Here is a 14,118-nt window from a genome sequence, read left to right on the forward strand (position 1 = left end):
ACAAGGGTAGATAAAGATGAAGCAAGTAAAGGATCCGACACAAAAGGACCCATTGTATTTCCCACCCCCACTCATACAGATGCAACTGAAAAAATGTCTGCAACCTAGTGTTGGCAGAGGCACATCAATAGTCAACAATGGAATGGAAGAAATTTAAAAATTTTCTTAACTCATTACAAACTGCTTTCTACTGCCTCAAATGAAAAAAAAAAAGTATGCAGTACAGACAGCAGAAATCGTACAATGTATTTATCAATGTATTCAGATTCCTAAAAGTTTGAAAAAAAATGCAGACATTTTCAAACCTTGCTGTCACTTTGAATCATGCTAATAAATAACTAGGGCTCGGAAGTTTAAGACCTATATATTAGCAAAAAAAGACCTAAAAATATAAAAAAAAAGAACCAAAAAACGAAAAAAAAGGATGTATAAATGTGATCCAAATTAATTAATAATAGGGATGGGCCGATATGATATTTTGGCCAATATCGATAAAGTACCGATATAAAATTTGCCGATACCGATAACCGATATTCTACCGATCCGATATAAAATTAGAAATGGTCCTTGAAGAACCTGAAATGATCATTGATCTCCTTAATAAATGTGTGTTTCAAGGTGACTGCAATGCAAAATAAGTTGAATATTTACATATTTACTTTTTTAGAACGAAGGGCATGGAGATTATCCATAAAAATTACAACAAAATGGCAGAATTTTGCACTAAATTATAAGATATTTATCAATATATCGGATCGGTAAAATAATCGGTAATTTTACCAATAAACCGATACACCGATATGCCTATATCGGCCGATACCGATAGAGTACCGATTAATCGGTCCCATCCCTAATTAATAACTTCAGTTTTAATTAAATATTTAATGAATATGCACGGCACCTCCTTATCTGACTTGAGATCTTTGCAGACGTGTGCTGCCTGGTGGTATACACCATGCTGAAAGCTTCAAAACAAGAGAAAGTTGCCACTTACAGCGCAACCTTCCAGACAAGTTACGGTTAAAGGACCTTGTATAGTACCTATTTCAGTCGTCCAAAAATGTTTTTCTCTCGTTTCAGGGATGGTTCAAATATATATATATATTTTATTTCTTTACTACAGAAAGGATGTTTAAGAGGTGATGATGATTCGAATTGAGAATGGGCAGTAAAAACGTAGTCGAAAGAAGGTGAAGTTGAAAAAAAAAGCCGTTAAGACCTAAAAAAGGGTAAAAAAGGACCAACAAGCCAAAAAATGCCGAAAAAGGCAAAAAAGGACAAATAAAACCCACGTTTTTCTGGCCTACAATGGCCCTGGACCTCGTCTTCGGACACTAGGGAAAAAAAGGATTTTTCCTCAACTTCCGAGCCTTACTAATAACACATGGTGTGAAGTAGAGGAACTCTTTTTCACAAATGGTTTATTACACTTCACTTTTCTGTCACTTTTGGGGATGAAGGGACAATCACAAAGAACACTAATGACCAGGCTCAGATTCGAACCCAAGACCCCTGGCACGTAATGTGCTGTGCTAAGCATTCCACCATGGAGGTATTTTCTTTTTCTTTTCTTCTTTTTTTTTTACGAATGATTCTGCCCAACTGTACAACTTATGCCCTCAAAATCAATAACTTTAATGAAAAGAACACAAACCTTCCCATTTGTTCAGCAATGCTCATGAAACGGTGTGAAAATATGCTCAATTGGATGGAATCCAATTTTGTATCTATCTTCCGTATCTCTCCGCTTCCTATTGTTATCTTAATGTTGCCATCTTTGGTGACTGTTGCCTCACAATTTGGTTCCACAATGATGGTGCTTAAGTCGTCCATGATGATTGCCGGACCAGGGATCTTGTGACCAAATCGAAGGTTTTTCAAAATGTGTACAGATGTTTTCATGTACCCATCTTCAAAATATACTTTTGCCACCTGTAATAAGACAAAGATAATTATTTATCAATATATTCAATATGAAAATTTATTACCACATATTGTGGCTTGTCTGATGTAGGGATGTTAAGTGCCAATTGTATTTTTTTTCTTTGTTCTTTAATAATTTAAACGTTGCATTGAGTATTATTGACAGACATGAAATTTGGTCATTTAAAAAAAAAAAAACTAAGCTACTTCCTGTACATTGCAACATGCAAATGAAGACACATGAGTGATATGGAGGTAGGATCACACACATTCACAACCTCGGCCATTTGTGGAGATGTTACAGCACCTTGCAACCATTACCCTCCCCCTCCCTTCGATTGCCCCTAGGTACACATTTATTAGATTGTATTTAGAGATATTGGTTTGACGGTTTGAAGTTCCCCATGCAGTACCGTGAAGGCATATTTAGGGGATGTGGGGGTAGAGCCCCACAGTGTCTTGATTTTGACCATTTTGGAGGTGATGTGATCAGCACCACACTCCAGCCACCTTTACCCCCAGGGTTGCCTCCAGGTACCCATTGCTTTGAGGCTGGATGAGCTGCTTCATGTGGGGACAAGGCTGGAAAAATTCCGACCTTAGATTACCTACCCTGGTATTCGAACCCGGTCTCTGGGGTCCCGGGTTCGAATCCCACTCAGGCTTGGTTGTTTGTGAATTTCCATTCATCAATTCCATCACTCATCCCCATCTTCGCAAATTAGCCAAGAGGCACAAAACGCAAAGTAAAATAAACTAAATCAATCAATCAATCGAAATTGTTCTCCCGCATGGCAGTCAGCTGTCCTACCAAGCAGACCACGGCAGCTCTGGACTTACGGTTCATCTTTCCATGCAGTTTTTGTTCACAATCGATTTGTTTGTTTGTTTGAATTGTTGTTTTAAGTCCACTTTGTGCACAGAAAGACTAATCGGGACTGGATCTACAGTTTTGAGTGGGATTCAAACCACTGTGTGCCTCCACCGGGCAGGGGCTGCACTGAGGGCCTAATGTTAGGTACTGAACTGACACTTCTGTTATTATTTACAACAGGCAAGCATACATAGCTGTGTCAGTTGTTGTATGTTTTGCTTTGCACTGTTGATACATGGTTTTGTTGTCCGTCTACTTGTTCTTCGTCTTTCCATCAAGTCGAATTGGTCAGTTGCTTTCAATATATGATCAGGTCGTTTTCGGGAAATTATTTAACGTGAGTTGCATCGTGACGGTAATTTCCTTGTTCTATTTGTTTCAGTAAACGTACCACTTCAGACTTTTTCATAGCCTGTTACGAAGAAGCCAGAAATTCGAGAAGAAATTATATAGTTCATTGTTGGGAACAGTGCGGCTCAATGGATTTTAACAAAGAAGTTGCTGTGTACTTAGCGTTTTGTCCTGAAACCACAGCATCTGCACAGACGGAAGGTAGGCTATGTATTATGTGAAACAAACGCATATGAAAAGAGAGGTAAGAAAGCAAAGAAACTTTTTTCAGAAAAGTGAAGCAGTCCAAAAAACGCAAGTTGATAATTCCATGAAAGTGACTACATGATTTCATATTTATTGTGTTATTTTCTATTTCAAATTGCATGATTAGGTTGCCTTTCTTTTACCCAACGCACACAAACTGAACACTCAGCAGTTGTTGTCACCTATACAACATATTTGACATCTGATTAATAACTGAATGTTGTACTTCAATTGGTTGTGCCTTGTAATCAAGGGATCCCGGGTTCGATACCCGGTGGAGGCACATAGTAGTTCGGATCCCACTTTAAACTGTAGGTCAAGTCCCAGTTAGCCTATATGTGCATAAAGTGGACCTAAAACAATCTAAAGTTGTGGAACAAGGTAACTTCAAACTGAAGGATTTTTTTTTGAGTAAGGAAAACTATTTGGAGGGAAAATATACCTCAACCCTCTCAGTGGAAAAACGCATTGCCTTGCTTGCCTTTCCATGGAAAAAATCCTTCAGTCGTCCATATTTGACATTGGCCTACCTTGAACAAGTGCTTCTTTTCAAATTTCCAAACGTTCTTGTTTTAAAATCAGGCAAAAATGAAGCAAGCCGCTAGTATTCCTCAGTTTCATTAGCACATTATCATAGATGCCTACTAAAAGTTGATTGATATTTGATTTAGGGACTAAAATATGCATGCATATTTCATGTTTTCTTTATTTTCAACGTCGCACCCCCTACATTTCATTCTGCACCCCCTCAGCACCCCTAGATGATTAATCCTGGCACCTCCACTGCCACCGGGTATCGAACCTGGGATTCACAATCGATTTAACCACCTGTCGGCTTACTAATTATTAGAGTACATGCCTGAGAAAGCTACCAGGCAGATGGCAAAATCGATCACAAGCAAGAACTGTGCGGAAAAATGAACAATAAGTTTATTAGAGTGAACATTTATTATTAGAGGTTCGTTTATTCCTGGAGCCACTCCATGTAAGGACATGGCATGAAAACTGTAATCACCATATATGCCAGATAAGCGATGATATAATATTTTTAAGAATGTATTTTGGTATAGCCAATGTAATTGTACAGTAAATATCATAACTTCATCAAAAGTAGACCACTTAATGCAGCCAGCATATAAAAAGACACAGTCGCACATTTCTACATGGAAGTATAGATGTAACCTTATTTCCTCAAATACAAAAAGAAGTAAGACAAATAAAAAGACGTACAGTGTCCACTGGAGGTTCCCCTGTTGATTCTTCAATAGAGCTGTCAATGTCAATATGGGTCTTCCCAATGCCTCTAACTCGAATGTCATCAACTATCACAGGTCGATCAGCTAATGTGAAGCCAAATTCGGTTTTGTATCTGAAATTAAATGTAAAGTATAACTACCCCTTAACTACCATGGATCGTCTCGCAGACCGTGCTCAATTTATCTTTTAACTTTATTTCTCGCATCCCTCCAACTACAAGTGAACCCTTCTCCATACCTTTCAGTTGGGACTACATGCTATCAAAGTCAAAGGACTTATCTTTGTTCCTTCAAATCTTAATGAATTTTATTTTCGGCGAGCAGTCTGACGGATGTACCATAATGGTTAAGTTTGATTTTTGTTACGTTGTGTTAAAAACAGCTTGTAAATCATTTTCAATTTCAGCAAAATATTACTTTGAACTACCTCTCCTCCGACAACATAAAAATGTCAACATTTTTATAAGAATTGTTTCAATTTTTGACTGATTTTCTTCCTCCTTGCATAATTTACATTATGTTTCCTCAACTAATCAATAATAACTGAAAACTGATTCACAATATTCTTCTATAACCATGTCAAGTCACGCGAACCGTGTCAAAAATTGAAAATAGCAAAACAGCTAGTTCACAGTTCAAAATTAAAACAGCAGTCTGACAGACACCTCCATAGTAGTTGTGTGATTATAATGTCCATAGTACATAAGGGTTAAAGGGATCTCTCTTGATGCAATTATGAAATACACAGTTACTTTTATTAACCCCTTAAGTGTGGATGGCGTATAAGTATATACGCCCTCTGCATTGTGCTGCTGTGCGGAAGGCGTATATATACGCTTTATGTTTGTTTCAACTATATTCGATTTACTGTGGTGTATGTAAGCACACAGACATTTGGTGAGATAGTTCTAACTGTAGTAGAAACAAAAAATAGTAGCACGAGAGGAAAACGATGAAAAAGAAGAAGACGAAAAGAAAGAAGGGAAAAATTAGTTAGGTGCCAGTAAAGTTATCCCTGTATATTTCCTACTTCCTGTGCATTTCCTACCCCCTGTGCATTTCCTACTACCTGTGAATTTCATATTCCTTGTGCATTTTTAATCCTTTGTCCATTTCCTACTCCCTGTGCACTTCCTACACCCATGCAATTTCCTACTCCCTGTGCATTTCCTATTCCCTGTGTATTTCCTACTCCCTGTGCATTTCCTTTAACCCCATAAGTGTGGAATTTTTTTGACGAAAAAACTACATTTTCCAGTAGCGACTTGTTCAACAAATTCCACACTTAAGGGGTTACACTAAACTAAACTCCATTGTGGAATGGCCTTTTGAGGGTAAGGGCCTACCAAGCAACTCGTCATTGGCTGATGTGTGATCAGCGCATAGAATTCCATTCCCACTGTTTTCTGACATTTTGTATTGGATAATGCTATTATCACCTTCAAAATTGTCATAATGATGTTCAATTCCTTGTGGGGAATTCCCACAATGAATTGAACCTTCTTCTGTTTCAAACCCTACACTGCACTTGAATTATGTCAGGATAATAATCAATTGGTAAAAATATTCTCCAAGTTTATGACAATGAACACAAACCTTTCAAGAAAGAAACTTGAAATAATAAAAGTAGTAATAACAATTAACATGAAAGCTGTATTCATAATTGGGAAAAGAGAAACGTGGTAGTATATAAATACAGAGAAACTAGTACTCACTTTTATCCGCGAAGCTGTTTTTTCTTTTTCGATTAATTTCAGTGGCAAACAAAAGACGCACGCCAAGCAACAGTACAGCAAGTTCCAACGAGGATGGTGGCAGTGGCCACTGAAATTAATCGAAAAAGAAAAACTAGCTTCGCGGATAAAAGTGAGTACTAGTTTCTCCGTATTTATGAAAGCTGTAATTGTTCATTGTTGGTTCTAAGAAATGGCATCATAACGCACATTCTTTGATCTTTGGGGCAAAACAAAAAGGACTAACGGTACTTCCTCTTTAAACCTGTGCACTAATTTTAATTTTAGTACACAACTCCAATCAGGGTTTCCCAAATGATATAGTAGTAATGTCGTTTTCTTGTAACCAAGTCCTGGGTTCGATACCTAGTGAAGTGGTTTGAATCCCACTTTAAACTGTACGTCCAGCCCTAATTAGCCTTTCTGTGCATAAAGTGGAATTAAAAGCAAACTCAAACCAAAGAAATACATGCAATTTACTGATGTAAAATGCCATCATAATGAAACGACACACTGGCATGTCAGTGGCAAGAAAGGAAAATAAAAAAAATTGGCTATCGTAAACTAAACGTTAAACAGGTTAAATAAAGGAGGATATAATTGATTGAATTGGTGCTTTAAGTTAGGCTTACCATATTTTTCAGGTCCAACTCGTTACTGCTGATTTTCAGGTTTTTTACAAAAAAAAAATGAAATTATTTAAAAGCCCTCCACACCATCATCCATGAGGAGTTGAAGATGAAGAAGCTGTGTGCCCAACGGGTGCCCCATTCCCTCACCAGAGTGCAGAAACAGCAGCGTGTGGAGATATGCGAACAGTTGGTGCAACAGTACAGTGCAGATCCAGCGGAGTTCTTTGAGCGTCTGGTCACCGTTGACGAGTCATGGTTCTTTCATGAGCATCCAGAAAAAAAACGCCAGTCTATGGAGTGGAGGTATACTGGGAGCCCTCGTCCCAAGAAGTCACAGCCGGGACTATTCGTGCACAAACAAATGGCGATTGTGTTCTAGGATCAGGAAGGGATACTTCTCGTGGACTGGCTCCTTCCCAATACAACCATCAACAGTGATCGGTACTGCAGTTCACTACTCCAACTCCGCCAACACATTCAACAACGCCACCACGGACGTGGCGTTCTTCTCCAACAAGACAATGCGCGCCCATAAGCCAGTCGCCAGACCATGGCACCGTGCGTGAACTAGGGTTTACTGTGTTGCCACATCCTCCATATTCGCTGGATCTTGCTCCTAGCGACTATGCCCTATTCGACGCAATGAAAGAGGTCATCCGGGGTAAGAAGTTCACCACAAATGACGAACTTCATGCAGTTGTCCGCCAGTGGAGCCGGAAACCCCCCCAGAATGGTTTGCTACGGAAGCTGCCAGAACGATGGCAACAGTGCATAGACATTGGCGGGGAATACCTTTAATATAATCTGTATTCGATTGTTCAATAAATGGTACCTGTGAACACAAAAAAATTGTAGTGCCAATCATTTCTGAATGCCCCAAGTAATAATACTCTCTCAACTGGAGCAGATGTTCCAGGCAAAGACATAGCAAACTCAACCATTTTAGAAATGTTGGTACATGAAATATCAGTCTTTTAAACACCTTAAAAAGTGGTCGTGAATATTCAATACCGGTAGCTATTTTCATGTTCAGATTCTCAAAACCCCGGACAGCACTAAAAAACCAGGACTGTGCGGGTTAATCCTGGACATATGGTAAGCCTACTTTAAGTCCACTTTATGCACAGTAAGGCTAATCGGGACTGGACCTACAGTTTAAAGTGGTATCCGAACCACTATGTGCCTTCACCGGGAATCGAACCCGGGATCCCTTGATTACAAGGTGACGACGCTACCACTGCACATTCGGGGATAGTATAAGGAGAAACAGAAATGTGCTGATCAGCCAACCTTCACATTTATAACTTTCCTGATTTATTTCCTTCTTTATTGGATGATTTTTTAATGTTTTAATTCCTAAGATTCTGTGAGAAAGAACCTGGAAAGTTAGGCAGAAGAAGCAAAGTTAAAAAAAAGCATTTTTCATAAAATATGGTAAGGTGGACAACTAAGAAGAATAGAATCATCTATTGAAATCAAACTGACCTGTCAATAAAAGTCTTCATGAAATCTCTGCCTCCACAAAAGCCTTCTGGGACAGAGCCTTTAGTTGCGGAACACATTAGTGCACAGTCTGTTTTGTCGTATCTCATGTGAAGATAAGGTTCTGTCTCAATGTAATTGTCTGCAAAGCCCTGTTTCCTCAATGACTCGCGGCACTGTTCCGACAATGTAGAAAGCCTCTCGTTGAAATACGAGAATGACTCTGGAGAAGAAAGGCAAGTTCCAAATGTTCTAAATAAATCATGCACGAAACATATATAGTGAACAAGAAAAATGACGAAATTCTGAGATATGATAATAAATATGACAAAAGAGCATTTCAGTAACATGAAAACACTTGGAAAAGAATCTTATATTTTGATAACATTACAAGTTACCCAAAACTTATTTTGCCATACTTAAATTACGGTACATATTGGTAATGATTAGACAACAGATTTTAGGCTTTGAACGTATTTTTTCCTTTACAGGTATGTAAGAAATAATAAGTTATGTTAAAAAATGCAACAACTGATGAAGTTTTATAGTACCTAAAAACACCTATTTTGCTTCATAGAACCTATTTTAGGCTTATGCGCCCAAATCAAGCCTTTTTTTAGGTTTTTATATATTTTGGAAGGTTTTTACAGGATTTTTATGTCACACACAGGCATTTGCTTTGCTTGGTCACGAAAAAATTCAACGACGAATGTGTTTGAAACATACTGTCAGTTGATGTCCCTTCCTCCAAGCCCATGGTGATTTTTCAAAGCTCTAAACAAAGCAAAATGCCTGGTGCCACTGTTACCTGTACACAGCCCAAAGTGGTCTGATCTGTGTGGTCTTGCTCATTTTCGCGTCACTTTGGTACTTGTGGCATTCACGCCTTGCGAACTAACATTTCAGCATTGAAGTTTGCAAAACTGACTATGTTTTTGTTGAAAGAATATTTTCAGCACATAAGATGATCCTCCCAGACAAAATTGCTGAATTTGACTGTGGATAACATGAAAAACGATTGTTGCCTAACTATACGGAGAAGAGTGGATTTTAATACCAAATTTCCAATGGTAAGTTCTGCCATTGCCGTAGGGTTAGGCAACACACATAACGTTATGCAAGATAGTGCATATTTCAGGATATAGGTGTCCCATTTTCATTGCCGGTGACTATACCTATTCAGCATTTTTCAGGAATTTTGAACTATTTTAAGTTTTTTTTAAACCTACTTCAGGATTTTTCGAGCCTAACTTAGGATTTTTAGGGCCTATTTTAGGATTTTTAGAGCCTGCTTTAAGAACCTAAAAGCACACTTTTTAGAACCAAAAAATCCGAGGCCTAGTAATGATACAAATGCGGTCCTCCAAAGTTAAAGTCAATATATATATATTTTACACAGCGGAACCTCGATTTTGTGTTTCTCAGGGTACCAAGCTGAAAAACTTAAAATGTGGGAAAATGTACAATCAGGTTTTCACTGTATAATGCTATGATGAATCAATCTTACGACAAAGGACATAACGAAGACTACTTCCAAAGTAATACTGACTGAAAGTCAAATACTGGAACTTGTAAAATTCTGATTTTAAAATCTTCATCACAGAGGATAAATTGATATACAGTGCTATTGACCAAGTGAGTTCTGGAAAGATTTCAGAGTTTTTGAGAGCTAGCGTCACTCATCATCGGAGAGAAGTGCAGTGCTCAGTCAACCCAACTATTTCCAGTGGACACTCAGCACTGCCCTTCTACCATTAAGATGGGAGTGACATTAGCTCTCAAAAGCTCGGAAACCTTTCCAGAACTCACCTGGTCAATAGCCTGAGAGAAACTGCCCATCATTCGTCAGCAGGAGAGGTTCACTACTTATTTGATATGCAGTAGTTTAACAAGATGAAGCCGCGGTAGCTCAGTAGTTAGGGCATCTGACTACCATGCGAAAGACCCAGGTTCGATCCCCGGTGGGGGAGAACCGGGACTTTTCAACCTGTTCAAGCGGCTGCAGCAACCACCAAGCATTCTATAAAGTGGGTACCTGGAGGCAACTCTGGGGAGTAAAGCAGCCAGGGGCATGGTGCTGATCACATCACCCCCAGCTCGGGCGAGATCAAGAAAGTTTGGGGCCCTAACCACACAACCCCTATACGCCTTCATGGTGTGGTGCAAAGCACAGGGGAGCACTTTACTTTTTAGCAAGATTGATGCGAAACTTGGTTTCTTACATTGAAAGAGCATAAATTAAGAGTATTTGAGAATAAAATCCTTAGAAAAGGGATGAGGAGACAGGTGAGTGGAGAGGTGAGTGGAGAAGGTTACATAATTTAGAACTACATAATTTATATTTTGTCCCGATATTATCAGAATGATTAAATCAAGAAGACTTAGGTGGGCAGGCCTTGTGGCATGAATGGGAGAGGAAAGAGGAGTTTACAGGATTCTTGTTGGGAAGCCTGATGGTAAGAGACCAGTAGGAAGGCCAAGACTAAGATGGAGAGATAACGTTGAGATGGACCTAAAGGAAATTCTTGTTGGGAAACCTGATGGTAAGAGACCTGTAGGGAGGCCAAGGCGAAGATGGAAGGACAACGTTGAGATGGACCTAAGGGAAATCGGTAGGGATGGAAAAGAGTATATAGAACTTGCTCAAGATAGGGAAAGATGGAAGGCCTGTGTTGCTGCAGCCATGAACCTTCGGGTTTAAGAAGGCTAGGGAGTTAGTTAGTTGGACCTAAAGGAAATCGGTAGGGATGGAAAAGAGTGGATAGATCTTGCTCGGGATAGGGACAGATTGAAGGCCTGTGATGCTGCAGCCATAAACCTTCAGGTTTAAGAAGGCTACAGAGTTAGTTAGTAGTTTAGTAAGCATGTGGGAAGTGCATAATGGCATGTGATGGACACAAAAATTAAATATGCCATTATCCAAATGCGACTCAAATTAAATATCGTCAGCAGTCAGGCATACCACATAATTGATCCCTCTATTCTGGCAGTTGGTACCAAGGAGCAGTAGCAGAGACCATGGACAAACAGGTAACAATAGCTCACCTGCCAACTTGATGCATAACAATATGCAATAGAAGCCCACCAAGCAATAATACAAGAAATTTCCATGCGACTCAACTTACCACAGCACAAGGATGGTAAAGTTTTAATAGTAATAATTTAATTATTAATACTTATTACTAATAGTAAACAATTTAAAATTATAATCAATAAAATTTCCTCTCCAAAAATTTGGATGGAACGTTAGCTTGACATACGCACATTAATTATATTAACCATAACAATGTTGTTTCAAAATTTAACTTTACTTGAGTTCAGTTTTTAATTTTAAAAGACCTAGCTTTGCATACAACCTTCATAACGTTTTCAACCAAAGTAGTGTGACCAATTCTGATTTGATTTCACTTAGTGTAAAATGTTTATTGAACCAATGGGAAGGGTTTGGACCCGTTATATTGTTCCCATGGCGGACACCTAAATTAATAAGAAATAAAAAACAGTTCCGTGGATAAGTGAGTACTCCCATTCAGCATGTTATAGTATTTTCTTATAAATGTGTAAAACATGGTACATACCTGGTTCATAGACTTTAGCGCAAGGTTCCTGGGCCTCGTGTACCACATCCGCAAGGGCCATTCCATATGCCGAGAGAATACCAGCATACTTGTGTACATACACTGTGCTCATGCCAAGCGATCGAGCAATGGAACATGCATGTTGGCCTCCAGCACCTCCAAAACATGACAAAACATGGCGAGATGTGTCGTATCCTTTGGCCTGGAAAGTAGGAGATATTTCAGACCATACGCGCAAGCATGTATTAGATATTGCTCAATGATTCACTGTCGCAATACAAATAATAGTTATTTAAAGTCAGTTTCACTGGCAGGAACAAGTATCAGATCCAAATTTGGGTGTAAATTAGTGCTGCATTTGACGGTAACTAAGGTGTTTTGTTGTACCATGCGGATTAGTTGTCTGGTATCTACGCGGTTCATGAACCTTCACATTTTACTTTTTAAGTACACTCCTGTTCTCATAAAGTGGCACATTTTGTAGAGGTTGGACAGTTGTACTATGTGCCACTTTATCTGAACAGGAGTGTACAAGAACATTCGGCAGCCTTGAGCATCTTGCTTGCACTGGTGGAGGACAGTGAGCACTCCATCCATGTTACAATGTTTGCTGCCGGTAAACCAACTTATACCACATACCGTATTTCCGAGTGTATAATGTGTGTACGTGTATAATGCACGTGCGTGCATAACATGCACCTTATTTGTTGATACGGAAAAGCAACAAAAAATTATATCTCGTACATAATGCACAGCACAATTCAGATTCAAGATATGGCTTCCTTAGGTGTACGTCGTTAAACTGTTGCTATGTCAGTCAATAACAAATTACATCATGCCTATTCTATCAGATATTAGAATAATTAAATCAAGAAGACTTAGGTGGGCAGACCACGTGGCACGAATAGGAGAGACCACGTGGCACAAATAGGAGAGGAAAGAAGAGTTTACAGGATTCTTGTTGGGAAACCTGATGGTAAGAGACCTGTAGGAATGCTAAGACGAAGATGGAGGGATAACGTTGATATGGACCTAAAGGAAATCGGTAAGGTTGTTAAAGAGTGGATTGATCTTGTCCAGGATAGGGACCGATGGAAGGTTTACTGCTGCAGCCACACACCTTCGGGTTTAAGAAGGCTAGACACTTAGTTAGCTAGCTATTCAACAAGTCACCAGTTGCTATGTGGACCGAGATGAGAATATAGTCTTGTGTATACAATGAGTCATCAATCCATGCAGCCCCTACCTCTGCTATGTATCGCAGCCCAAACCATTTACTTTTATAAAAACCTTGTTTATTCTGTAGTAAAAGAAAGCAAAATCAAGGTAGGATAGAGGGTGAGTTGCTGCTTTCAAATTGCAAGTTCTGTGGTACGCACAGGAAAAACGGCAACAATACTGCAGCTCAAAAATTTGACAATGGTGAGGTAAAAATCCCTAGGTCCACTGTTTCCGATGTTATAGTGAAGTGAAAACATGAAGGGACGTGTACAACCCAAAGGTGTGCAGACCGACCTCCCATGTTGACCTCCAAAGACCGTCAAGTGTTAAAGTTGGTTGTACAGTGTAATCATCAATCATCCATTGCCACCATCACAGGAATTCCGGACTGCATCAGGATCTACTCCAAGCACGATGACTGTTCTGCGCGAGGTGCAGCAACTTGGTTTCCATTGCTGAGCAGCTGCCCATAAGTCAAACATCATGCAGGCAAATGCAAACGAAACCTCGCATGGTGCGAGGAGAATCGAAACTGGACCATAGAACAGTGGAAAGCTGTTGTGTGGAGTGATGAATCACGGTACATAATGTGGCGATCCGATTGTATGGTGTGGGTGTGGAGAATGCCTGGTGAACGACATCTACCAGCCTGTATAGTGCTAACAGGGAAATTCGGGGGTGGCAGGGTTACAGTGTGGTCATGTTTCTCCTGGAGGGGGCTTGACCCCCTTGTTGCTTTACATGGCAATGTCACGGACAAGCTTACATTGACATTTTAACCACTTTCAGACTGCCTACCGTCGAAGACCAGTTCGGGGATGA

At 39.5% G+C, this 14,118-nt stretch overlaps 1 protein-coding gene across 1 annotated transcript in view; it reads right to left on the minus strand.

Moving 5' to 3' along the window:
• The window catches only part of LOC145980375 (5-oxoprolinase), a 160,703-nt gene that overhangs the window by 91,474 nt on the left and 55,111 nt on the right, over positions 1–14,118 (minus strand). Inside the window, exons 9-12 of the mRNA XM_083113439.1 lie at positions 12,076–12,277; positions 8,501–8,720; positions 4,625–4,763; positions 1,655–1,932 (exon numbers count right to left, since the gene is read on the minus strand). Of these exons, the coding sequence (XP_082969565.1) occupies positions 1,655–1,932; positions 4,625–4,763; positions 8,501–8,720; positions 12,076–12,277 (839 nt within the window). The remainder of the gene's footprint in view (positions 1–1,654; positions 1,933–4,624; positions 4,764–8,500; positions 8,721–12,075; positions 12,278–14,118) is intronic.

Source organism: Lepisma saccharinum, chromosome 27 (genome assembly GCF_977018435.1).
Source record: "Lepisma saccharinum chromosome 27, izLepSacc3.1, whole genome shotgun sequence".
NCBI classification, from domain to species: Eukaryota; Metazoa; Arthropoda; class Insecta; order Zygentoma; family Lepismatidae; genus Lepisma; species Lepisma saccharinum.